This window comes from Lynx rufus, unplaced genomic scaffold (genome assembly GCF_022079265.1).
Source record: "Lynx rufus isolate CCGP_SWC_20201006 ecotype Redwood Valley unplaced genomic scaffold, mLynRuf1.p SCAF_20, whole genome shotgun sequence".
In the NCBI taxonomy this organism is placed as follows: Eukaryota; Metazoa; Chordata; class Mammalia; order Carnivora; family Felidae; genus Lynx; species Lynx rufus.
Genome location: NW_025814835.1, coordinates 4816691 through 4843186, shown reverse-complemented (window position 1 = coordinate 4843186; position 26496 = coordinate 4816691). Strand labels below are relative to the sequence as shown.

General features: G+C 43.6%; 1 protein-coding gene across 1 annotated transcript in view; it reads right to left on the bottom strand.

Moving 5' to 3' along the window:
• Positions 1 to 668: 668 nt before the first annotated feature.
• Positions 669 to 26496, bottom strand: part of LOC124517120 (cytochrome b5) — a 38393-nt gene continuing 12565 nt past the window's right edge. Inside the window, exons 2-5 of the mRNA XM_047086374.1 lie at positions 9726 to 9854; positions 7373 to 7402; positions 2771 to 2805; positions 669 to 1042 (exon numbers count right to left, since the gene is read on the bottom strand). Coding sequence (XP_046942330.1) covers positions 961 to 1042; positions 2771 to 2805; positions 7373 to 7402; positions 9726 to 9854 — 276 coding nt within the window. The 3' untranslated portion in view covers positions 669 to 960. The remainder of the gene's footprint in view (positions 1043 to 2770; positions 2806 to 7372; positions 7403 to 9725; positions 9855 to 26496) is intronic.

The window sequence follows — 26496 nt, the reverse complement described above, 5'->3', positions numbered from 1 at the left end:
GACTGTGAACTTCTTCAGAATATTTTCAGTCTGTGAGAAGGGAGGGCTAAAATGTCCTCTCATGGTTCACAGGTTTTATTCTTTATAGTTCACAGGTTTCTTTCTTTTAATCAAAGACGAGATGGTCTCTTTTTTATAGGTCCTATAAGCTACCTTCTCTTTATCATCTGTTTCAAGTAGAATCATTAGAAATCTTACATTTTGGGAGTGCCTGGGTGGTTCAGTCGCTCAGTCAGTTAGGGGTCTGGCTTCAGCTCAGGTCACTATCTCACAGTCCCTGAGTTCAAGCCCCGCATGGGGCTCTGTGCTGACAGCTCAGAGGCTAGAGCCTGCTTTGAATTCTATGTCTCCCTCTGTCTGCCCCTCCCCCGCTTGCACTCTCTCCTCTCTCTCTCTCTCAAAAATAAACATTAAAAAACTTAAAAAAGAAATCTTTCATTTTTTAGACCTTCCTAATTCCCTCGAAAGGGAAACTCTGCTGGAAGAGGCAGAACTGGTTGTTCAGTGAGATAAGGAGGAGCACAAGGAGAGATCCAAGGACATTCCCTTCCTCACACCATAGGGACAACTTGGGTCTGAATGACCAGTGCATTAAATGACTCTGCTGAATAATCAGATTCTAAACGTTAAAGACAATTATGTACCAAATAGACAGACAAACGTGGTGGTATATTTTAAAAGCCAGATATATTTTTAAACGATCATGCCTACAATAAGTAAATTATGTAGTGATGGAACATCAAAAAAAAGTTGATGAACAAAAAGGCACATTCTAAGAGTTCAAGAGTAGAAAGAACAGAAGAGTTCCTTTTGGTTTGGTTCTAGGGTAAGAGAAAAGAGAAACAGGTGTACTAAAATTATATCTCAGGTGAAGGTTTCTGTCAGCTGAAGCAGTTAACATTGGCGTCTTTCTCCCTGGTCCAAAGCAGTCTTTTCTTTCATTGACTTCTGAGAGTGTGTTTAATCTTCCTTTGTGTAGAGATGATACATCAGGGCTACCACCAGTGCTGAGATGGCGGGGATCACCCAGTTGGTCCACCAGCTGGAAAGAAATGGCAATGATGCTTGTATGGTGCTCGATACACAGGACTCAAAACCTCTGCTCTTCTGATTACCATGAAAACCACTGTGGCATGTTTTTATTACCTCTCTAACGTACCTGGATGAAAAGCCAACTAACTCGTTAAAAGTGACATGAGCACATCACATGCCCTAATATACCAGCACCTGCTCGGCTTTATAAGAAAATGAACGGCCCCACCCCTGTTCTACTTAAATCTATTTCTATAAACTTATACAAAGAGCTATGAACCACTCACTCCCCCAGTAGATGCTACTGATAACCAGTGACTTATCTAAGGACACGAACTCTGAGTTACGGATCACAAGTTCATAAAAGCAAATATTCCTTACAGGTTTTATTCTACTCACATACACTAAGAATTTAAAATAGTACTAAACCGAGAACCAGAAAATCAAGTTTCTCATTTTGGCAGAGGCATCAACAGGTCTATAACCAGGAGGACAGCACATCTCCTCGACTGTGAAGTTAAGGACTTTGAACCACAGGATGATTAAGGTTGCTATGTCCACCACAACTTTCCATTCTCCGACTCTGTTCTGAAAATCTAATCTGTACAAATGCACAATAGATTTAACGCGGGAAGAAACAGCATGCCCAAACGACTTCATCTGGGGTCCACAGGTGTAAACCCAGAAAACTCCCTAACTTACACACTGTTTCAGTCCTGGTGCAAACAATTTCTGATCTACTATAAATGGCAGATGACAGATCAAATCAGGGACAAAGCTAGGATGATCTTCAATTTAGATATGAACCTTTAATTACTTAGAAAACAAAATATACAGCTTGTAGAATGTGAATTAAGCCAGACAACACCTATGAAGACATACATTTTCTGGCATAAACTTTCTACCCTGTAAAACTTCACACATCAACCCATACAAAGATGGAGTTCATTAACAAGATTTAACCTGCACAAGGGTTACAAATGCAATTTTCATCTTGGTGGGCTTTTCAGTTTTCATTTAGAAGGAAACTGACCTGCCCATGAAACATAGGATGAAGTGAGTACTAACCACTGCCTGAAGGCAGGTAATGTACTAGAACACCGACAGAGACTGGGGCGGTTACATTTGACAGGGTGAAAGAATAAATACGCATAAATGTGTGGCTTTGAGCTTGGGGCCAAATATCTCTAGCTACCAGATACACAGATACATAGTCCCAATTACACAAGTCAATATGCTAGAACTGCCAAAAATGTCAATACAACGTTGGACTATACCACAGAAATCCAGTCCCTAGAACAAGGGACTCATGTTACACTTGGAAGAACACTGAACCATGCCTAGAGAGACCTAATCACTACAATGTTAAAACCGGATGGTATACTGAATGAGAAAGGAAAGAGATGTTTGCCTGGAGAGTAAAAGATTGTGCTGGCCACAGGACTACCGTGGAGAAAAGGAGACCCATTTGTTCAGTCTGTCCTATAGGGTAGATATGGCCAGAGGGTGAGATTCGGGGTTGTTCTGAAGAGGGTCCCAAGTCTGAGCTGACAGCTGAGGAGAGAGTGTCCTGAGTCATGTGGGTGCCAAGTGGGGACAATCCTGGGATGTCCACTGACGGGGGGGGGTACAGTGGACGCCTGCACCTCAAATGGGGGAGGGTCCCATAATCCCACTCTGACTCTATGAGCCTTCTGATCACAATTACTTTAAAAGAAAACTACCACGTATCACGTACCTGGAATTAGAATCAACAGTAGTAATGAGAGTCTCCTGAAACACGAGAGAAAAAGTAAACGTAAAGGGAACATCTAAACATTTATTCAATTGACTAAGAACTTCTTTTATAAGTAGGTCACAGTATTTTACTCAGTACATTCTTCCAAACACATTGAAAGGGAAAATTAACATCATAAACTTTTCACTAAAATGCCCAATTTCACCATTTTTTCAGAAGGAAAAAAATTTTAAGAATCATCTGTATGTAAATTACTTACAAACATAACCTAGATAATTTGAAAGAAAATGTTAAAAACAGCCTATATAGAAAATACCCTGTACACAGTACACATCTGAATACTTTAATGGAGAAACTGAAAACAGATTATCATGTACACATACACATAACCCTGCCACTACCTTCAGGAAGAGCAGTTTAATTTGTTAAAAGCACTGATGAAACATTCAATAAAAAACATTAGTTATTTCATTCAAACTTTATATGAAGTAAAGTCACCCAAACTGTATTAAAAGACATGTCAAGCAAAAAGAGAGAAGTAAAAACAGTCATTTAAATTACAACACTCTGGGGGCACCTGGCTGGCGCAGTTAAGTGTCTGACTTGATTCCAGCTCAAGTCAAGATCTCAGGGTCATGAGATCGAGCCTCCAGTCAGGCTCTGCGCTGACAGTACAGAGCCTGCTTGGGATTTTCTGTCTCTCCCTCTCTCTCTGCCCCTCCCCAACTTGGGTGTGCACACTCTCTCTCAAAATAAATAAGTAAACTTCAGAAAATAATTAAATTAATTAATTGTAACACTGTGGACCACCACCTTTCCTGGACTCCAACTCTGACAAGACGGCTCTAAAAAGATACCAGAGGCCTTAGGGACTGGTCTCTCACACCGTCACTAGCCAAAAGCCCTCTGAAAATAAGGACGCCCTGTGCGTGTGCTGGGGTCTTTCACAGTTGCAGCCTAATTTACCTTCCAGAACTTTCTGAGAGAAGTTCTTCTTGTCGGTACCATGAAAGTGAACTAATTTTGGCTCTGGAACAATACATACTTCCCCAAACAGCTGAATAACTAAGGCCTAAGAAAAAATAAACTGTTCTGGGCTTGAAAACTTAAGAAGCATTCTTTTGAAATTTCACACCAGCAGAAGTATTAGTGCCTCAAAGGAAGGTAAGTAAGGCAGCTTCCTCAGAGAGTTCATCTCCGCAGTTTCCCAAAGCACAAGACAAGCCAGTAGCAAAACAATCAGCTGTCTGCAGTGAGGCAAAGCGACACACAGCAGGGCGCATTAGAGAAACCCCATGAAAAGGCAGAAAACTTTTAGGGAAGGGCAAGCAAAACAGTTAGGAGACCCACAAACCTGGAAACATGGCCTTTAAGATTCCTGACACAATAGGAGGGAAAAAAATAAGTCATTTAAAAAGGAAACGTCACACATCTATTATCTCTTTAAGCAATGTTAAATCTTAGCGACTACACAAAGTATTCATAACGACGGCAAGGCTTTTCAAATTTTGTATATATGAATAAAATTAACAAGCATTACCAGAAGTCAGTGGACTATGCGAAATTATTATTCAGCAATTAGAAGACACAATGAGTTGTGAAAACCAGAGTGCAACGGTTCATTAAAGGTAAAATATTATTGTCACAATAGAAAGTTAAGCCCGGAAGAGTAAAACAGAACGCGAACACAGATCTGTTATTTGCTTATACCAAGTACACGCATTTTACCAAACATGCTGACAACCCTATGGAAACTAGGCTGGCCTGTCCTCACTCTCCAAACACTACCCTGAGTGCTCATGCTAAAACAAAAACTCTTAGGGTGTTTGATCCTCTAAAGAGCTGTACTTTGGGGCACCTGGGTGGCTCAGTCGGTTGAGCGTCCGACTTCGGCTCAGGTCATGATCTCACGGTCCGTGAGTTCGAGCCCCGCGTCGGGCTCTGTGCTGACGGCTCAGAGCCTGGAGCCTGTTTCAGATTCTGTGTCTCCCTCTTTCTCTGACCCTCCCCTGTTCATGCTCTCTCTCTCTCTGTCTCAAAAATAAATAAATGTTAAAAAAAAAAAATTAAAAAAAAAAAAGAGCTGTACTTTAAGAGATTATATATATTTCCAAGTGTTTATTTTCTGTTAGGCTCTTAACCCAGAGGTGCCTGGGAGTTACAGCAAAAGTCTGAATTATCACTTACCACAGTGCTGAAAAAGGAAACTGAAACAGTCTTGTCGATCCAGTGGTCTGAGGGGCCTAAGCTGGGTTTCTATGTGTAACTAACAAATACATCAAGACCAACAGGCAGAAAAGACTATCGCTTTTATTATAGGCTCTGCCACCTGGTCACTCCATGACCTTGAGGAGTTCAACTTCACATAGAAAGGTCAATAATTCAACCAGTGCAAGAGAAGCTCTATATAAAATAATGCAAAGCGCCTCAGGTCTTTGCAAATCAAAATCCTCTCATTTATGCATTCATCTTTCTTAGCCTAGTCCCTAACTGGAAGGCTTTCCTAACCCATGCCTTTCCCGTGCAGAGCCCACACAAGAAGCTTCAAGAAACCGCACCTGCCAAGCTGGAGATGGGTGCTAGCCATGGTTCTGCAGCGTGTGACCTTAGACAAGGCCAACGCTCGGAACAAGGTCTGAGCTTCACCGTTCTCACCCTCCCTGGTAGGTCTCTGGATCTCACAGGGACATCGCAAGAACCAAATAAGGTCATTTAAACAGCAATGATTTGAAAACCACAACCAAGAAAAGGTATTGACACTCCTGACATCCTCCGTGTAAGCAAATGTGATAGGTACAAATTTGTTCAGAAACATGTCATTTCTGTCTACCAATATCTTACTTTGGCAACTAAACACCACGTTTTCCTCTGGGCGGGTTCAAACTAGTCATCTTTGTTGCATCTTATTTTACAATTCAACTAGATATTTTAAACAGGCAACGCTGAAAAAATTCAGAGCACAGCTTACATTGATCAGCCTGCAGACACAGACAGATGGTTACACAGAGACACAACAACAGAAATATCTAAGGACTCTCGCCTGGCAAACTAGAAGCCCCAGAAAGAAAAATCCAGAAATGTGGTCACAAATTTTCCTTCACTGCATCTGCCTGTGGCCTCTAAGGAAGATGGCAAGTTCTCGGCCGCTTTCTCCACTTCTGCTGATAGAAGCAATGTCATGTGTGTTCTCAGAGAGGAAAGAGTCTGTCTTCCAGAAATGCGGCAGCGCGGTAGGGGACCCACTGACCACCTCAGCCCTAATTTCTGTCTCTGGGCATCATGGTTTGGGATACGGCTGGATCTACATTAAATCTAACTTGATATAATGAGCCTCATCAAACCTTTGTTTTATTGTAGCTGAATGATTTGCCCCGAAATTATTAACATACTGAACACCTAACAGGAAAAAAAAATGTATTTGTTCCCTGAGAGACTGTGGAGAAAAAGCAAAAACCACATGCATCGCAGGATTTCACCTGCCCCAAACAAAAGTAGCCCCCCAAAAGCTGCTAATGTCGTATGAATGAACAGCAGGGACTGTTACAGAGGCAGCAACTGTTACAGAGGCAATTCAAATTCTGAAGTCCATTTCTTATCTTCCCAAGGTATTCGGATCACCAACACTGAACTTAAGCCTTTGGAATAGGGAAAGAAGAGAATATAAATGAAGGTGCTGTGCAGGAAACAGCACGATGCAAGACTTTTATTGTACTACCAGGGGTATAAAGGTAAGCATGGCCTTCATGCTCTATTGGATTCACTGCTTGGATTTTGCTATAGATTAAAGACAACGTCTTGTCAACAGCAGCTGGTTCTTCATACAAGCCCCATGGAGTCCCACTGTTGTCCTCTAGTAAAAGCAAGATAGTTTTTCCTCTAGAAAAACTGTCCTTTGTTTCTGTGGCTTAAGCAAAACTTTCCTCCAGATCCTTTAATTACAGGCCAGCAACCATCCTGTCTGCTCATACTTGTCAGGGATTCTGGTTGTTGGCATCAGTTCTTACTATGGGTTTACCTTCAGAGGTGTGAGATCATCAGCTCAGAGAGAAGGGCTAGTGAACCAGGACATAAAACTAGTGTCCCTAGAACTGTTTTCCTTTCCTAAGGAAAAATGCCCCCAAAAGTTATTATTTAATTTGACTAACATTAAATCCATGCAACCAATGTTTATTTTACACCTACTATGTGCCCCAGGGACACAGAGATGACGACGACACGGGTAGTGTTCTGCAAGGTTCAAGTACTAAGATCTGTCCTCAATCAGACTTTATGCTCTCTGAAAATCAGGTTTGTGTCAAATCTTTCAGATTAGAAGCACAGTGCTACTTATAAAAAGCTCTTGAAGAGGTAGCTACTGACATTCATGAGGAAAAAATTACGTATTGAGGGTCTTACGAAGAGAACACACAAGCTGTTCTAATGAAACACAATGGCTGATCCACACATGAAGTATTTTCCTGAGCCAACAGGTTACATATTCATCTAACCTAGAGAGACCTATGCTGGCCTCCAATATGTAAAAGACCTCTGTCCTCCAGTTTGACAGACATTAAATACAGTGGAGACACATACGGTCCTGAGACGCTGAGATGATGCACTTACCGAAGGTTTGATTATCTTTGATCTGTCATCCTGCAAAGGAAAAAAAAGCACATCATGGAATGAAAGAAAGTTTACGAAAGCACCATGTCCAAAGCACTCGCTTTTGCTGAGAAGTTTTAAAAAACCTTACTCTTCAGTAATTATTAGCAATTTACATTCATCTACCTAGGTTGTTATTCACATAGTTTGATCCATCTGAGTTGACTGCTAAAATTAACAACTGATTAAGTGATTAATTTTCAATCTAGAGTTCCAAGGTTTAGAACATCATCCATGATAATCCTATTTCTATGTGGATGCGCATATATATTAGACTTGGATTTTGATCTTCAATTCAGAGAGCAGCTGGGATCTAATTAGATTCTTCTCTTCTATCCTCGGAAATGAGTCTGTGTGTGTGTGTGTGTGTGTGTAATTCTGTGTGATATCCTTAGTGAATTCCTGCAATCTCCCAGTTGCAGGGCCGTAATTTTCTTAAACCTCTGGTTGAGGGAGTCCAAATTAAGGGGCATCTAAAGGTGACCACAGAGGAGCCCAGTAGGCAGGTGAGGCAGAAATGCTGTAGTCACAGCCTGAAAACCCACCTGCTCTAAACCCACAAGTTTTGGAAAGGAAAGAATCAAACATTTTAAGGGAAGTCCTCTCCAGTTACCAGGAAAGTACCGCACTTTGATGAAGTGTGAAGATGAAGATGATAAAAACAGGTGGATGAATAAACTCCCCGGATAAGTGAGGGACACTTTCAGAGCACCACCTCCTGCCACCAAACAGCAAACAAAAAACCCCACCTCTCCCTTCAACTGAAATTGCTCTACAGCACATTTCTGATCTTCAGGCTTTCCATAAAAAGCCTACTTTAAGCTTTCCTTCATCCCTGATCGTCGTAAGAAACGTCAATCAACAAAACTTTTCCTATGGGTTTTCATCTGTCAGGGGTCTCTCAGAGTGCCTGCTTGGGCTAGGGCCACACGCCCATGCTGCCTCTTGTTAGCCTGCTTCTCACAGCGCCTCAGCCCCCTCTGGTTGGCTTCTGGTGAGGCAGCACGAGCCGAGAAGCAGACTGGGGACCGTGCTGAGAGACCCCAGTGCTCTCCAGAGGTGAGAACAGCTGAACGCAGCGTGTAGGATCCGCTGCCTGCTTGGAGAACGACACTGCTTCTTCCCAAGTGTTCAGCCGCATTCAGATTAGCCGAGTTTCACATGCATTTGAAACTGCCACAGAAGGGCCTAAACTCATATTACCCGTCTAGGTTTCTATAAAAGCTGAAGTAGGCCAACATTTTGCCAAAGTCAGTCCATGGACTGACACCAAAGGTAACATTCTCAAAGTTCTGGGGTAAAGTGAGAAGAAAAGAGGAGAACGTGTTGGTTTTATACAAGGTAGAGTGCACTCATTTAACAGAGGTGGGTTAAAATTTTTTAATTTTTTTAGAATTAAAATATCCTCGGGGCGCCTGGGTGGTGCAGTCGGTTAAGCGTCCGACTTCAGCCAGGTCACGATCTCGCGGTCTGTGAGTTCGAGCCCCGCGTCAGGCTCTGGGCTGATGGCTCGGAGCCTGTTTCCGATTCTGTGTCTCCCTCTCTCTCTGCCCCTCCCCCGTTCATGCTCTGTCTCTCTCTGTCCCAAAAATAAATAAACGTTGAAAAAAAAATTTAAAAAAAAAAAAAAGATAAAATATCCTCAGACTAATGAAAGTAGAAGGGAGTTTGTTAAGTAAAATATTTTACTCAAAAAAACAAAAACTAAAACAAAAAAACCCATGGTGGATCAATGACCCCCACTTTCTAAAATCTGCTGCTCCAAAGGGCGCCTGGGTGGCTCAGTCGGTTGGGCATCCGACTACGGCTCAGGTCATGATCTCACAGTTCGTGAGTTCGAGCCCCGCGTCAGGCTCTGTGCTGACAGCTCGGAGGCTGGAGCCTGCTTCAGATTCTGTGTCTCCCTTACTCTCTGCCCCTGCCCTACTAACGCTCTGTCTCTGTCTCTCAAAAACGAATAGACATTAAATAAATAAATAGATAGATAGTAGATAGGTAGGTGGGTGGGTAGGTAGGTAGACAGGTAGGTAAATCAATCAATCAATCAACCAATCTGCTGCCCTGAGAGACACTTCATAGTCTGAGAGGCGCCATGGCCTTGGGGTAGAGAGTCCTGACTCCAAGTGCCGGTGAGAACTAAGCCAGGGAAATACAAAGAAATTTCCAGCTGATTTACGACAAGAATGGTGTTCTAAAATCAGGAGGAACTGTTTTTGCTTTACTCCTTTGATTTCGTAGCATGCAAGTCTACTGTTTTGAGCAAGGTCAACTCACAACCTTAAAGAAAAGGAAAGGCCCCCAAGAAGGTACTTACGGGATGAAGCTCTCCAATGATGTACGTTTTGGACAATTCTCTAGCATCTGTAGAGTGCCCGACATCCTCAAAGTTTTCAGTAGCATCCCCTCCAGCTTGTTCCCTTAGCACTTCTTCTCCACCAGGATGCTGTTTGAAGGAGATACAAAAAAAAAAAAAAAAAAAATACGTTTTTTCCAAGCAAATGAGTTAAAAGGAAGTGGTCAGTTTATTTAACCAAATAGGCTACTTTAGAAGTCATAAATGACAATGTGTGAGTACAACTCATCCATAATGTGGGTGAAAACAGTATACTCTTTTGTATTGAATTTCCTTCTTGGACATACAGAAAAATCTTTCTCCAATAGTCAAGATGTCCATTTCCCCAGGTATTCATATGGCAATACACACATTAGACACATATTTTTAATCCTTTGGGAATGTCTTCTTTGCTTTTCCAGAAAGCTCGCAAAATTGTTCTTCTTAATCTTTACCCAACCTAATTTTAATTCAGTCCTATATCCTGACCTTTGGTTTCTTCGGTCTAAGTGTAGACTTATGCTACTACTCCTTAGATGATTAACTGTGTGATAATTCATCTTCAAAAAGCACCCCGTCTGCCCACCAGGCACAGGCAGAGGATAGCCTGTTGGACAGGCAAGCACATCCCCTGCCTCTCGTAGAACTTTCTAGGAGAAAGTTAAAGGAAAGCAAGCAGGTGCACCAGTGACTTGCTCAAGCTGCTGCCAGAGGGACAGATTACTTTTGGGGACTGCGGAGACAAGGAAGAAAGAGTAGCACTCTACATGGGGGTCAGGAAGAAGACCTCTGTGGAACGGAAGCATTTCAGTGCTCTTAGTTAGGTGCTTCAAATGGTAAAACAAAGAAAGGATGGTCACAAAGCAGCAAGGGGACTGACAAGAGCGGCCAAGGCACAAACACAGATGAAGTCCAGAGATCTTCGGGCAAGGAAAGGAGTTCTCATTCAAGTCAAAAGAAAGAGCTTGGTTATTAGCATTCTAAATACTTTCATCGGGAAAAAAGTCTTCTTAAATTGAGCCTCAGTATTACCTTAGTTCAAATTTACCCCACCCTTAAGCAAATCATCTATAAGTACGTGTCCAATAACTAAACAACTCTCCTTTGCATAACTGACTGCACTCTGTTCTTAATTTCTCCCAGTGATGGAAAACATAGAGGTACATGACAAAGAAGGGTAGATAATTACTCTGTTTTCAAATCCATTTCTCCTCCTTTGTTTAAATATATCTACTGCTATAGAAATCTACCAGTTTTCTTTTCCTCTCCTATTGTAAAAGTTATCCATCTACATTATAGAAAAAAATCACCTAATCACGTATGGTCTTGCCATCTCAATAGGGCTGGATATACATATAAGTATATGTGTGAATAATTTTTACAAGAAAACTGTGATCATTACCTTATGCATACTGTTTTGTTAGGTAAAAAGCAGATTACAATACATGGTACTGAGAGCATTGCCTAGTGGTTACTTACTACTACTATGTAAACTTAGGAAAATAATGGTATTTATCTCATAGTTTTTGAAGATTAAACATGTTGATATATGTGCCTAGCACATAACATACAACCAATGAGCATTACCCAGCATTTTTATGAAATATTTTCCCAATGTCATCAAGCATCTTTCCTCAACATGACTTTTCCAACAGCTACGTAATACTACATACTGCAGGAATTTCCAAACTTATTTAAATGTCTTCTACTGGGGGCACAGATCAGAAGTCCACTTTAAACAAACATGAGGGGCGCCTGGGTGGCTCAGTCAGTTAAGCGTCCAACTTGGGCTCAGGTCATGATCTCGCGGTCCGTGTGTTCGAACCCCGCGTCGGGCTCTGTGCTGACCGCTCAGAGCCTGGAGCCTGTTTCGGATTCTGTGTCTCCCTCTCTCTCTGACCCTCCCCCATTCATGCTCTGTCTCTCTCTGTCTCAAAAATAAATAAATGTTAAAAATAATAATAATAAAAAAAATAAACAAACATGAGAAGCCACACCAGGGTACAGGCAGCTGACTGGCTCACTCTGAGAGCCAATCCAAAGCTTCCTGATGTACCTCCAAGGCTGTGGCAATGGAAACCATGGTCTGTTGATTCTGTAACAATCTGTTTAATACTGGACATGGACTGAGGAGTACAGAAGCAAAACACGAGAGATATAAAATGACTAATTTAACTCAGCACCCACAAATTGTGTAAGTTCACATAATATTCTTTCCATGCGGGCAGCCGAACTCATGAGTTCCTTAACTTTTGGCTCCTGTTAAGGATATGTGAATATAGACAAATCTCCCAGAGCGAACCACTACTTTCCAGTTATAACCTATTATCTTCAAAGGAAATTTGCAAATGAGATTAAAAACACAGACTGGCCTTTAATAAAGCATCATAAAACTAAACAAGTGTTTAAAATAGAGAATTCTGGGGCATCTGGGTGGCTCAGCTGGTTGAGCGTCTGACTCTTGATTTCAGCTCAGGTCATGATCCCGAGGTCGTGGGATCGAGCCCCACGTCAGATTCCACGCTGAGCACTGGAGCCTGCTTAAGATATTCTCTCTCTCTCTCTCTCTCTCACTCACTCTCTCTTCGCACCCTCACCCCTCCCCGGCTCACTCACACAAACTCTTAGAGCAACACAACAGTCCTCACCCAAAAAAAAGGGCAAGTTCTCAACTTAATTTCTGACCAAGCAAGGAAACAGGAGAGTATGTCTCTACATGTACATAAGCATGCATTTGGCTATGATTTAAGCTCTGCCTAAACCATCTCTGTGAGATAGTTTTTTCAGAGGGAAAAAAAAAGTAAAACATCTTGGGTTCCACTGGTTCCACTGACCACTATTTAAGAAAAATTATAGCATCAACAAACTGACATTAAAATACCTTTGACCTTACTCTTAAGGATTTTTTAAACAGTAAACAAAAACAAAACAAAAAACTGACTGGGTGACTCAGTCAGTTAAGCATCCACCTCTTGGTTTCAGCTCAGGTCGTAAGCTCAGGGTTCATGGGTTCGAGCCCCACATCAGGCTCTGCACTGAAAGCATGAAGTCTGCTTGGGATTCTGTCTCCCTCTCTCTGTCCCTCCCCTACTTGCTCTCTCTCTCTCTCTCTCAAAATAAATAAACCTTAAAAAAAGTTTAAAAGTTGATTTTTTTTTAATGTTTATTTTTGAGAGAGAAACAGAGCACAAGCAGGGGAGGGAGAGAGAGAGAAGAGGGAGACAAACAATCTGAAACAGGCTCCAGACTCCCAGCTGTCAGCACAGAGCCCGACCCCGGGCTCAAACCCACAAACCCATGGGATCATGACCTGAGCCGAAGTCAGAGGCTTAACCGACTGAGCCACCCAGATGCCCCAAAAGTTGATTTTTTTTTTTAAACAAAAAAACTCAAGTCTTGATAAGACAGCAAAAGATACAGGACTGGCTCATTATAATATCAAATATTTTCCTTGAAACATGTTTATGATGTGGGGAAGAGACACAGAGACACACACTTTGTAAAGTAAATCAAGTCTAATCACGACGGTTTGAAACTTGGTGATTCACCGTGTCACTCTCTTCACTCGTGAGCAGATTCACGCTGCAGTCTTTTTTTTTTTAATTTTTTTTAATGTTTATTTATTTCTGAGACAGAGAGAAATGGAACATGAGTGGGGGAGGGCCAGAGAGAGAGGGAGACACAGAATCCGAAGCAGGCTCCAGGCTCTGAGCTGTCAGCACAGAGCCCGACGCGGGGCTCGAACTCACACACTGTGAGATCATGACCTGAGTCGAAGTCGGACGCTCAACCGACTGAGCCACCCAGGTGCCCCCACGCTGCAGTCTTAATACACACACATCTCACTGCACACATCTCATTTTAAGACTGTCAGCATTCTTAAGAGACAGACCTGGGGACACTGGCATTGGTGCCATCTTGGTTACTCCCAGGGATGGTGTACAACTATAGTTTCTGCCCAGAAACCCTGAGAAAACTTACTGCTATCTGTTAGGCAGCTTCTAGAACTGGAGAGTGACTCAAAGAAAAGGCAAGGCTTCAAAAGAGGTAAACAGTAGAATTAACAGGTGATGAAAATCATCTGAAGATTTTCTGAAAGATTTACGGAAAAGACCGAAGTACCTAGTCACACACACAGGCAAGATTAGAGGTAACAAAAGAGGTGAGACTCCTGAAGACTGAGCCAAGCACTGGTGAATTCTGTAACAAAAGTCTGTCCTCAGAAAGCAGCACTCACTGGGGCTCCCACTCATCCCACCATGTGGTGGCAGTCAGCAGCCCAAAGAGAGAGCGATGGGAGGGAACACCAGGGGTGACAGTAAGGAGGACACAGGAAGGACAGAACTGGGTGCAGCTATGGAAAAGTCAGCCATTTCCACCGGAGCTGTGTCCTTCTGACATAAAGTCTCCCATTTTTCCAGACAAAGATTTCTTTTTCCACTTGCAGTATTACGTGCCAAAGTCAATTCACTCAACAAACACACAACAAGTGTCTCTATGCGACAGACACCAGACATGGGGAGCAGAGAAGGTCCCAGCTCCTGCCTGGGGAATTTATAAACTAATAGGGACCTCACAGGAATAATCCGCAACTGTACCACTGCAGGTGAAAATCAATGTTCTGAAACAAAAGAGCACACCGCCATGAAGAATACAGCAGGGACTCAGGAGTGGCTCCGCTGAGCTAAGATACAAAGCAGGAGTCAGGGTCAAGGAGGGGCAGAGACAGAGGGGTGAAGTGTCCCATGGGGGAGGGAACACAGTGAGCTCTGCGGCAGGGAGAGGCTGGCTCCGGGGAGGGCAGGCCACACAGGGCTCTAGATCTTTCTCCTGCAAGTGATGAGAAGCCATTGAGAAGATCTAAGAAAGGAAGGTGACAAAAGCAGAATTTTTTTTTTTAAATATAACCATAGTTTTAAAAATATAACCTAGTCTTCAGAGTGAACAACAGGTAGAAGGGCAGGAGAGGATTCAGGAAGGCAATTCGCCAAGGCCAATACAGTAATCTAGCGAGAGACAGCCTACGGAAGGCTGGTAGCAGCCAGGGACACGAACAGGTGTAGAAGACACAGAAGGCGAGAGAGGAAGGACGTCTCGGTGGAATGACGACGGTGGATGAGAGACAAGATGCAATGCGAGGACACAGATTTGGGGCTTGCAAAATCGAACGAATGGACGTTGATGCCAACCACCAGGAACGGGAATCCTGGAGGCAGACCAGCTTCGGTGGGCAGGCTGGTTCCATCAGTGCCTCTGCGCACTCACCGTGTCCACATGCCTGGTGAGCCAGTCATCCCCTTGTCCGCTTCTGCAAAATCTCCACCACACAAGTTATCCAAATACACATTGCTCTCACGGCACATGAAACCCCAGGTACAAACCAGGGAATACCCATAAAATAACTGGAACTAGCTTTTGCTCTTGGCATCCATAGTTGAAGGGTTATTTATAGGAAAATAGATTTGAAAAGATAAAAGACTGGCACAGCCATAATTCAGAAGACATTAACGGCCAGAGTCCCACCCCACTCCCAAGGACACTTTCCAGGAAGTCAAGGTGAACTTCCGTGGCGTCGACAGTAACACTGGCAACCAGGGCCTGAAATTACAGGACTCTCTACGGCTCACGGCATAAAAGGCCTCAGCAAACGTGGCACGGTGGATCTCTTCATGAAATGCTGGCTTCTCGTGGCTGCTGGGACAGCAGGACCCCTGGCTTCACCCTCACTGGCCACTACTTTCTAATCTCTTCATCTCTAAGTCTCAACACGGGAGCACTCCAGGGCTCAAGGCCGTGGTCCCCACCCACTCTCTACCTGTACCAGCCCTCCCAGTGATTTCATCTGGTCTCCAACCCAGAAAATCACCGTTCCCTAGTGAGTGCAGTGGAATAACACCCAACTTCCCGAGCTCCGGAGTCCTCCCCCCTGCAGTCGCCCCCACCTCACACGTGCACTCAGCATCTGATGCACGTCCCAAACACAACGTAAAAACCAATGCGCTGCTTTACAGAATTTCCATTCTCAGGAAACAGTGGCACCATGCACCCAATTGCTACAGTCAAACTTTATTCCTCTTTCGTTCCCACTCCAATCCACCAGCAAATCCAGGTGACTCTCTTCAAAGCAGACTCAGGATCCAACCACACCAACACCAAGCGTGGATATCTACAACGGTCTCCTAACTGGTCTGCTTCCTTTTGCACCTTCTACAATCAGCTCCCTCACACTGTCACACCATGAGGGCTTTTAGAAGAAGATTAAGATAGTCCAGGGCAGGGGCGCCTGGGTGGCGCAGTCGGTTAAGCGTCCGACATCAGCCAGGTCACGATCTCGCGGTCCGTGAGTTCGAGCCCCGCGTCGGGCTCTGGGCTGATGGCTCGGAGCCTGGAGCCTGTTTCCGATTCTGTGTCTCCCTCTCTCTCTGCCCCTCCCCCGTTCATGCTCTGTCTCTGTCCCAAAAATAAATAAAAAACGTTGAAAAAAAAATTAAAAAAAAAAAAAAAAAAAAAAAGATAGTCCAGGGCGGTTAGTCATGGCAGAAGTGAGGAGAGTTAAGAGGGAAGTAGAAAACAGACACGCTTCAGTGACACACTGAAGGCAGTGGATTCTGCCCACACTTGCAAATATCCCAAGTCCTTCCATCTTCCTACAGAGGGTGAGGGTGAAGTGAGTCCTCCCTCACTCAGTTCCAGCCAGTCTTGGGGCAGGTCCTCAGACTTGCCAAACTCGTTCTCCATGTCAGATCCCTCCCAACTGCCTCTGCTTGGAATGTTCCTCTCCCAACTTCTATGTGATTCCATCTACCCTCATTCATACTCAAGTCGGCTCTTCAGATCCTTCCAGGATTTCCCTATCTAAAGAGCCCCCCCACACACCCTGTTCTCTACCCACCTCCTGTTTTGCCTTCACACCATTTATTACTATCTATATTTCTATCAATTTCCTCGTAAGATTCAACGAGTACAGAGACTTTCATTGATCTTGCTCACCCCTACTGCCCCAAACCCTTGTCCAGTGCCTGGCACGTGGCAGACACAAAGAAATATTTATAAGTAATTGTTGGATAACTAGAGGAGATGAACACAGGTCATTACACACGGACACACTAGTTTTGGAACCGTTAATATAACCAGTTATGTGGTTGATGACAACTTTTCATTTCAACTATTCTCTCTCCTTTTCCTGAACTATACTAGCTCTTCCCATTCAGAAACCATATAAGTTCATATTTAATTGCTGTCTAATTTCCTTGATCAAAATATTTACTGTCTACTCTGAGCAAGACATTGTGTGGGACACCAAAAGTACAAGAAAAATCAATGTGACTTGATCCTGAAGAATCATGCACTTAAGTTGAGGTTAAAGAAATAAAATAACAGAGAAAAAACCCTTGGCCTCCATTGATACAGCCTCATGGCTCTGACTAATCATGAATGATCCACCAGGTCCTAAACATGCAGTAATATGCAACACTGCTAACCATGGACTTGAGTCACTCTCCTTGAGGGTCAGGAGCAAATGAGGCACTTAGCTACTGCCCAGCATCCATAGCACAGTGATTCTGCAGCTCAGTGATTCTCAACTTCTTTTCAAGGCTGTGATTTGTGTCACGTGATAAAAGCCTTCTTCATAACAAGTAGCTCTGAAAAAAAGTCACCGGTTAATAATGGCGATGGAAGTGAAGAGAACATCAAGAGGAGTATAATAAAGCAATGGTTTTGTTGCCAGATTTCACAAACGGCTACTGAACACTTGAAATGGGGGTGAGAAACTGAAGGGAAATTTCATTTATTTAAGTGTAAATAGCCACATATGCCCAGTAACTACCACACTGGACGCTGTAGCTACAGACAACACAAACCTTTTCCAAGACATAAAGACAACCTGGGTGAAAACTGCAAAGGCGTTCCATTTGCAGCGAAGGATATGTTTTTATTATATATGTGCGTGGTAGTACACCTCCTCTCAAGGTGAGAAGGCTCACAGGCAAGAGCCTCTGGACAAGAACAAGGGCTCAGCACAAACCAAACAGCTTTGGAAGAAAAAGCTTTTGTCAACTGATTCATCCAAGAAGGAGAGGCCAAGATAAAAGCTGATAATGACCAAGGACCCAACAACTCTTCTCTGTGGTTTTGGCAGGTTGTAGGATCAAGCCTGACTTGTTTTACCAACCCCAGGGCACCACAGGGTAAGGATACTGAAGTTCTTGTCTGTATAATGACAATGCGATAAAGACTAGGCTCACACAGACTACTTTACTGATTTATGTTAATTTCACACAAATTACTAGTTTATTGGCTTTAGTCCTTTTACAATCACTAAGGGTCTCAGTCCTTTCAGTCACATTCTATTTAACATGAGAAATACAGTTGTAATTATACTTGTGAATGTGAAGATTTATAAGGGACTCACAAATATATACAAAAATGAGAGGAATAAGGCAGAAAACAGTGTTAAATAAGTATCAAAATGCAAGGAAAGGGTAGGTCATTCCAGAGGGAGGACAGGCAACAACAGAACCTTCCACGTGCCGAATGGGGATGGTGAGGTCACCCCTCCCTCATTAATGGCATTTGCTGAGCCTGTATGGTACTCAGTGATCTAATAGGTATATTACCTGTTTTCTTAAAAATTTAAGAGCTCAAAAAGGGAGAAAATATTACAAACTTGATCAATATTTCTTCCCTGGGCACCAAGTATCAATAATAAGTTAATGAGTATTTACAGTCCTTTGGACAATACTAATAAATAGAAATAAACTCAGATTTTCGTTTCATCTTAAATGAATAGTACCATGCTAGTATTATTATCAGGTAAACACTGCTGAGTCACGTGCTGTGAAAAATCCACACACTTTGGGGCACCTGGCTGGCTCAGTCCACAGAGCATGTAACTCTTGATCTTGGGATTCTTGTGTTCGAGACCCATGTTGGGGGTAGAGTTTATTTTAAAAAAGAGGGGGCGGGGGCACCTGGGTGATTCAGTCCAATGAGCATCCAACTCTTGATTTTGGCTCAGGTAATGATCTTATGGTAGTACTATCAGATAAACACTGTTGAGTCATGTGCTGTGAAAAATCCATACTTTGGGGCACCTGGCTGGCTCAGTCCATACAGCATGTGACTCTTGATCTCGGGATTTTTGTGTTGGAGCCTCAGGTTGTGACTAGAGTTTATTTAAAAACAGAGGGGGTGGGGGTGCCTGGGTGGTTCAGTCTGACGAGCATCTGACTCTTGATTTTGGCCCAGATCATGATCTCATGGTTCTTGAGATCAAGCCTTGCATCAGGTTCCACACCTGCTTGGGATTCTTTCTCTCTCAAAATAAATAAACAGAAAGAAGAAAAAAAAAGAAAGAAAGAAAGAAAGGGTAGATCCACATACTTAAAACCAATGACCAACTTGGCACTCTTCATCTACAGAGCCAACCTAGCCATGACCCCACCCACCCACTCCTTTTTCCAAATATCTCCTACTGGTAAGAATTTGCTCTAATCTGAAAAACACTCAGGGCGGGCGGAGCTCAAGTACTCTTTCGACTGCTTTGCTCAGGAGGGACACCAAGGTTATCAGGGCTAACCCCACACTCACAGCCTCCCTTCAGAAAATGTGATAAGCTTCATTCATAACCAAAGTCTAAATAATCTCACTGAGAAGACATGTGGTCTATTTAACACTAAGCAGCTCAATGGTCTCCACCCCAGGTCATTACAAAAAAGAACGTGACCCAAACCCGATGGCAAGACTCCCATGGTCCACTGATGTCACAGCAGGACTGTTCAAGGGGTGAAGGCCGGTCCTAGGACAGCTTCTTTCTTGCACCTCATCCCCTAACCCCTGGATCTTCTACACTTCAGTAACAACTTCAATCACTTCAGTCACTAGAGATACCACATACAACGTGTAACTTTGTTCAAATGAGAATAAGTCTAATTTCCCCACACAGAGGGGGAAAAAAAAAGTATCAGAGCAAACTACAAGGTGCTTCCCCAGAGCCCAACAGGACACACATATCCGTGGTCAGGTACAGAATAAGTGCAGTCAATGAAGGCCAAGTCTCAGATTATTTGTGTTAAGAGGCCAAGAATTCTAGTATTGACATAATGAGAGTGAGGCCTCAAATCCTTTTTAGAATGAGGCCAAAGAGAAATGCTAAGCAAAGGAATACATGCATAATTACAGGATTTTTTAAATTGCAGTAAAATTATATTTCCTATTTAGTAATACACTAAATAATAATAATAGTAATACTATGCTAAGAAAAGGACCTATAAAAAATGGCAAGATAAAAAAGATAAACTTAGGTGCCTCTCCTGATGCAGATGTTTTCAATAAGTAATAAATTCTTATTGGGAAGGCAATAATCTTTTTTTTAAGGAATTCTTTTTCTACTTTTTTTCTCAAGAGTACTTTTTTAAAATTTGAATTTCCACTTTTGTCACATGCAATAGCAACACTTTTAGAAATAGCTTAATATTCTTCAAATGATCATTGTCCTTAGTTTTTCTTTTGTTGTTATTTAAACTCCATTAAGGTGGAAAGATCTGTTATATCCTTACTATGCCAGAGTGTGATTTGCAAATTTTTTTTAGTTTTTATTTAAATTTTACTTAGTTAACATACGGTGTGATATTAGTTTCAGGAGCACAGTACAGTGATTCAACATTTTCATACAACATCACAAGTGCGCTCATCACAAGTGCCCTCCTTAATCCCCACCACCTATTTAACTCATGCCCCGCCCCCCCATCCATCTCCCCTGGGAAGGCAATAATCTGAATGAGAAAGAAAACATAAAGTCGAAATCATTCTAGATTCAAATATGCAGCCTGGCACTACTATTAATTCTTAAACTAATTACTGGTGAAAATACTCTCCAGGTCCATTTTGCGTGCCTACTATTTGTTTCTGCAGCTGTTTTTACAGTTCCTTGGATTCTCCTCCCAGAAAATTAAGATGGGTACAAATTATATTTTTGCGATTATTTTTGCTAGTGCTATCCCCCCTTAATAAAAACAATTTCATAAATGAGACAGTCTTAGGCTTGATACAAAATAACATTTTTGCTTAGTCTTTGACCTTAACTCCTAGAATTCCTACATGTTAGTCAGTCTGGAAAAAGAAACCGTAAAATTTTGTAGTCAAAAGTTAGGTCTTGTTCACAGGACAGGAAAACCTTGCATTCTTGTAAATAAAACCAGGGATGGCTTCTCATCAAGTTCATGTCCAGCCACCAAACTGGTCCTCCTCTCCCCAACCCCTCCCCATTCTTACCCATCTTCTGTACCACTGCTAGAATGTTCATCCTCAAATACCAACCGTTTCATGTATCCCGCTCCAAAGTCTACAGTGGTGAATTTCTGCAGGCAAATCAAATGCCTTTTGAATATCTCAACAAAGAAAGCCTCAACACCTGCCCAGCACAGGGGTGTCCTCAGCTACACGAGCACGCGTGGGGCCAAAGCGGCTCACTGTGTCTCTCTCTTCCCCCCACTACATTTAAACTTTTCACTGGGAGACAGCCACCCAGAATAGAGATTTCGCCCAGCCTCCCCTGCAGCTGTGTTATGCCATGTGATTAAATTCTGGCCGATGGAGTAGAAGTGGAAGTGTCAGAACCACCTTCTAGAGGTCTTCTCTTTAGAATAGTGTGTCCCTTTGCCCTTTCTCTTCATCCTGCTGTCTGGAATGGGAATGCTACCTTTGAACTGGCAGATGAGAACCAGACCCCTACGGACGGCCCAGAAATACACTAGAGGTATAGTGCTGAGGGCTTGATGGAACACAGCCAGCCCACTAGGCCTGGACTGCAAAGCTTGCTTCTTTATGACAGACGAATAAATTTCTTATTTAAGCACAGTCATTTGGAGTTCTTTTTTTTTTAACTTTTTTTAATGTTTATTATTTTGAGAGAGAGAGAGAGAGAGAGAGAGACAGATGTGAGTGGGGGAGGGACAGAGAGAGAGGGAGACACAGAATCTGAAGCAGGCTCCAGCCACTGAGCCGTCAGCACAGAGCCCGATGCGGGGCTCGAACTCATGGACTGCGAGATCATGACCTGAGCAGAAGTCCGATGCTTAACTGACTGAGTCACCCAGGGGCCCCTGGAGTTCATCTGAGATTAATTCTAACCACTACATCCATCATTTTGTCAATACCACATGCCAGGCACTAAAGTCCTAAAGCATATAAAAGATGTGAATAAACATTATTCCCAGTGTCTAGAAACGTAAAACCAAGTTAGGACAATGATCTTCACATACGGTAAACAATTAGAGCAATATTAAGAGATTAACAATATTAACTGTTGACTGAACAAAGAAGTCTGGAAAAGCAGGGGTTGTTAAAAAATAATCTAGGCAAGAGTTAGAATTTGGATAAACGGTGGATAAAAATGAATAAGTTTAACAAGAGTATGAATCCCAATGAACGCTTACTGGCTGAAATGTGCATGGCAGGCTTGGGTTTGTGAAGAGATCATTCTGAATAAAGCAAAACGCGTAAGGCTGTGTGATGGCTCATTTTGTGTGTCAGCCTGACTCGTCCAGGGATGCCCAGAGTAAACGGTATTTCTGGGTGTGTCTGAGAGGGTGTTTCTGGAGGAGATGAGCATTCATATCAGCAGACTAGAGTAGGCTGCCCTCCTAATATGGGGGTGGGTCATCCATCCACGGAGGGCTTGAACAAAACAAAAAACAGGGGAAGGAGGAATCTGCCCCTTTCTTCCACCTCACGGATTCGGCTGAGCCAGGTCATCTCATCTTGGGCCGTCAGACGTGGGCCTTTCCAGCCTCCCACAGCCCTCAATCCGTTACAGCTCCGGCGTTCATAATAAAGCTCTCTCAGCTCCCTGAAAGTCCTGCCATCCTCCACCCTATCGGTGAGCCTGGCATCAAAAGCATAAAACTGAGCTGAAGATCTGGACTCAAAAAAGTAGACTGAAGGTTAAAATCTCAGAAGTGCAAGTCGGAAAGAACCTTCAGAGACTCCACATCTTGAGATTCACAGATGAGGACACCAAAACCCAGAGAAAGGAAGCCCAGCATTACACTGACGGATCGTGGAGGAGGCGGGACCAGGACGCTGGTGTCTGACTTGTAGTTCAGTCTTCCCCCGCTCTTTTTTGAACATGCCAATTAAATGACCATCTTTATGTTTCTGATCAGAGTGACCTTAGGTAAGATACCCTTAAAAATAAAGTTTCTCCATAAATTTCTGTTTGGGGAAGTTGGGGGAAAATCTCTCTCACTTTTTCTAGACCCCAAGAGATTCTGTTACCTGCTCCGACTTCTTGGGTTACCAACTAAAAAAGATTCACCAGACACAAACACACTTCTGTCGGGGGGTTCTACCCGGTGTGAGGTTATCCCCTATAAAAAAAACTCAGGAGGGTACACAGATCTGCACTACCGAACCACAACGTGTCAGGTCAAAGTCATTCCCTCTGAGAGCTTGCTTAAACAAGCAAAACAAAGGCCATCAACAAAAAAACCCTTTCCACTTAAATGTAATGTTATGTGGCCCCAAAGTCCACCAGTTCTAAAGTTTCAAATAGGATCTTCCAATGCAAACACTTAACACTGCCAAAAAAAAAAAAAAAGTCAAATAAACATATTGTCCATAAACAATGACTAGGCAAAAATATTTATTTAAAGAGATTATCTTTAATAATCTTAAAGCTCTTAATAGTTAAGTCAAAAATGAAAACAATTCAAAGGAGTTTGGAACATAAACAATTTATACAAGATTTAGAAAAAAGAGCCCAACCATATGTTTTCTATAACTTCTGGACAGTTTTTCTGCACCGCCTAGGGGCTCTCACTGAATCCTCAAAGCCCAGGGACCAGAGGCTTACAGCATCATCTGAATTATTCCTCCTTGTTTCCCTCGAAGATCATGGGATGGAACTTAAAACCAGGCCTATCCCTGTGTTCTCCTGCTAGCCTGAGACCCATCCTACTCACTCAAACATCTGCCAAGTGTCATGCCAAGTTCTGTCGCTTCCAAGATGGGTAAACGATGGCCCCCATCCTCAGGGAGCTACAGTCTAAGTGAGCAAACAGACATGTCGACAAATAGTAGCTAAGCACAGTAAGCACCTGCTACCGTTGCTAACAGCACAGCAGGTGGTGGGATCCCCTCCCAAGAGCTGGAGGCCAACAAGGGTGCTAGGTAAGGAGGGATGAGGGAAGTAGGCCTGTGAAGAAGGTTCAGGAGCTGTTCTGCAGGGGCCCCACGGAGGGACGCTCTATGCAAAGGAAACACAAGGGCATCCTGGAGGGACTGCAGGCACTAAAATAACCTGATTTCACCTGTACAAAGATGCCCCGTTTGATAGTTTTTTCACTTGTTTTTGTTATTGGATTGGGGGAGGCAATTAGAAGAATTAAGCACATATCACCTCCCATCGACTTTATAAATAATCCCTTCCCATATCACTTATCAAAATGCAAAATGAGACCCCTGTTCAGTCCCTGCAAGCCCCTTAACCTTCGTGACACCTCCCTGACCACCTCCGTGGGCTCCAACATCCACCTTCTTACACTCCTCAGGTCCCCATGTCATGGTCAGTATTCTAGAAGTTGTGATTTGTACCCCAGCTTTCACAGTTTCTGTGTCTGGGCAGTATTGTCACCCGCACAAGGTCCAGCTTTGCCACATCTTAGTGACGTGACCCAGGAAGGTGCCAGATCCTTCTGAGCCTCCATTTCCACATCACACATACCTTCCCAGGAGAGCAAACAATACAAGGAGAAGAATGCCCGGCATGTAACAGGTGGACACAGAGAAGCTTGTCCAGAACGTAGCATGGTACCCGGCCCCCGTAAACTGCTGAAGACCAGTTTACAAACCCAGAAGACCCCCAGCTCTTTCTACCCAGCCCTTCACCTTCAAGAGATTTCTGCAGATTAAATCACAGATGTGCTAAGCTTCACTGTCCGAAGCCATACAACCAAATGACAAGAGTTAACAGAAGCCACATGTTGCAAGGACAATGAACACTGCCTACATGAAAGCATTCTAAAGGTCATGAAGATGAGGACAGATAGGTGGTGCACCTGTGAGCCTGCGATTATCCCACAGAATGCTGGGAAAACTTCCTCTCCTTGAAGAAAGAGAATGCCCTGTGGCCAATACTTTTCATTCTACCGTTACTAAACTCTCAGCAGAATAAAGCAAGTATGTTAACTACAGACAGAGCTAATCCCTGGATCTCTGAAAGGATCCTAAGTCCCTGATTCTGAGGTGAGGACCTCGGGGTAGAGGGAAGGGACAGGTCATGGAGCAAGGGAAAAGAGCAGGGGACACTGAGGCCAGGAGAGGAGCTGGAACAGCTCCCATATGGCCCTCATGAGAATAAGCACAGTATGAACCTCGCACCCCATATGGCCCTCATGAGACTAAGCACAGTCACCAAACTTGAGGGCCCAGGGGCAGGTGGGCTGTGATCTAAGAGGCCGTTACTCAGTCTACGGTCTGTGATCCACCTTGGGTTAGAAGAGCCCAATGATGAGATGACAGGACAGCCTGCATCGAGAATGGGGGGAAGGAAAGGAGAGCTGACAGAGGCACCAGTTAGTTCTGTGTTTTCTCATTTTCTCCCTCAAATCCTTGGCCTAGTTTTCCTTTCATAGCTAGTGTTAAGAATGAATTTGGCTCAAAGCGGTATCTGAGGGCAAGACAGAAATAAAGCAAGCTGCCAGGACAGTATCCAAGCCAGCCCCATAGCCACTCTGCTGTATTTTCTAATATTTTACACTTACAAACTTTTAATTATTCATCCAATAAATACTTGTTGAGTCCTTTCTATTGTTGTCAGCATTGTTCTGATTGCTGGGAAACATCAGAGAATAAGGCAGAAAAATACATGCTCCTCTGTATGCTGGAAAAACGTGTGCTACTGGACTCAGGGAGCCCACATCCTAGCAGAGGGAGGCAGGTAAGTGAGACGTACAGTGAGGAAATTATACAGCTTGTCAGAAGGTGATGCAGCACGATGGGGTTAGGGGGGCAGGGGGTGGAGGCGGACTTCCACTTTTAAATGGGGGGCAGGTCAAGACAAGCCTTATTGAGAAGGCAAACGGGTGAGCCGCGCAGGTATTTGCGGGAGTAAATTCCAGCACAAGGTACTTAAGGTGAGAGGGGTCGCGGCATGTCCACGGAAGAACAGGGGCATCAGTACACCTGGCGCGGGACAGGACGGGAAGAAGACAGCAGCACGAAAGAGCAGAGACAGAACTTGGCACCAAGTGACGTGGGACCTTGTAGCCATCAAGCAGACTCTGGCTTCACCCATGAAAGAGACTGCGAGCCACCGAAGGTATTTTCTAACTGTATCGAAATACTTGTCCACAAGCAGCTGTGAAAACAGCACAGAGAGGTGCCACGAACCCATCCCCCGGACTTCCCCAGCGATGACACCTTACAGGCCTACAGAGCACTGTCAAAACCTAGGCTTCCTGGCAGAACGTGGTCCACCAGACCGACTCCCAGGGGGCTGCTGCGGGCACTCGTGTGGTCTGGTGTGCCGGCATCCGGCCTGAACGCTGGGCCACGTGTCCATTCACGTAAGGCAGAATGGCTCTATCATCACAAAGGGTCCCCCCTGCCCGTCTGGTCACCCCCATAACTTATCGGTTCCTCGCTCTGTAATCAGGTCATTTTGAGAAGGTCCCGTAAATGGAACTGCCCCGTAGGCAATCTTCTGAGACAGTCTTTTTCCACTTAGCGCACTGCCCTTGAGACCTGCTCA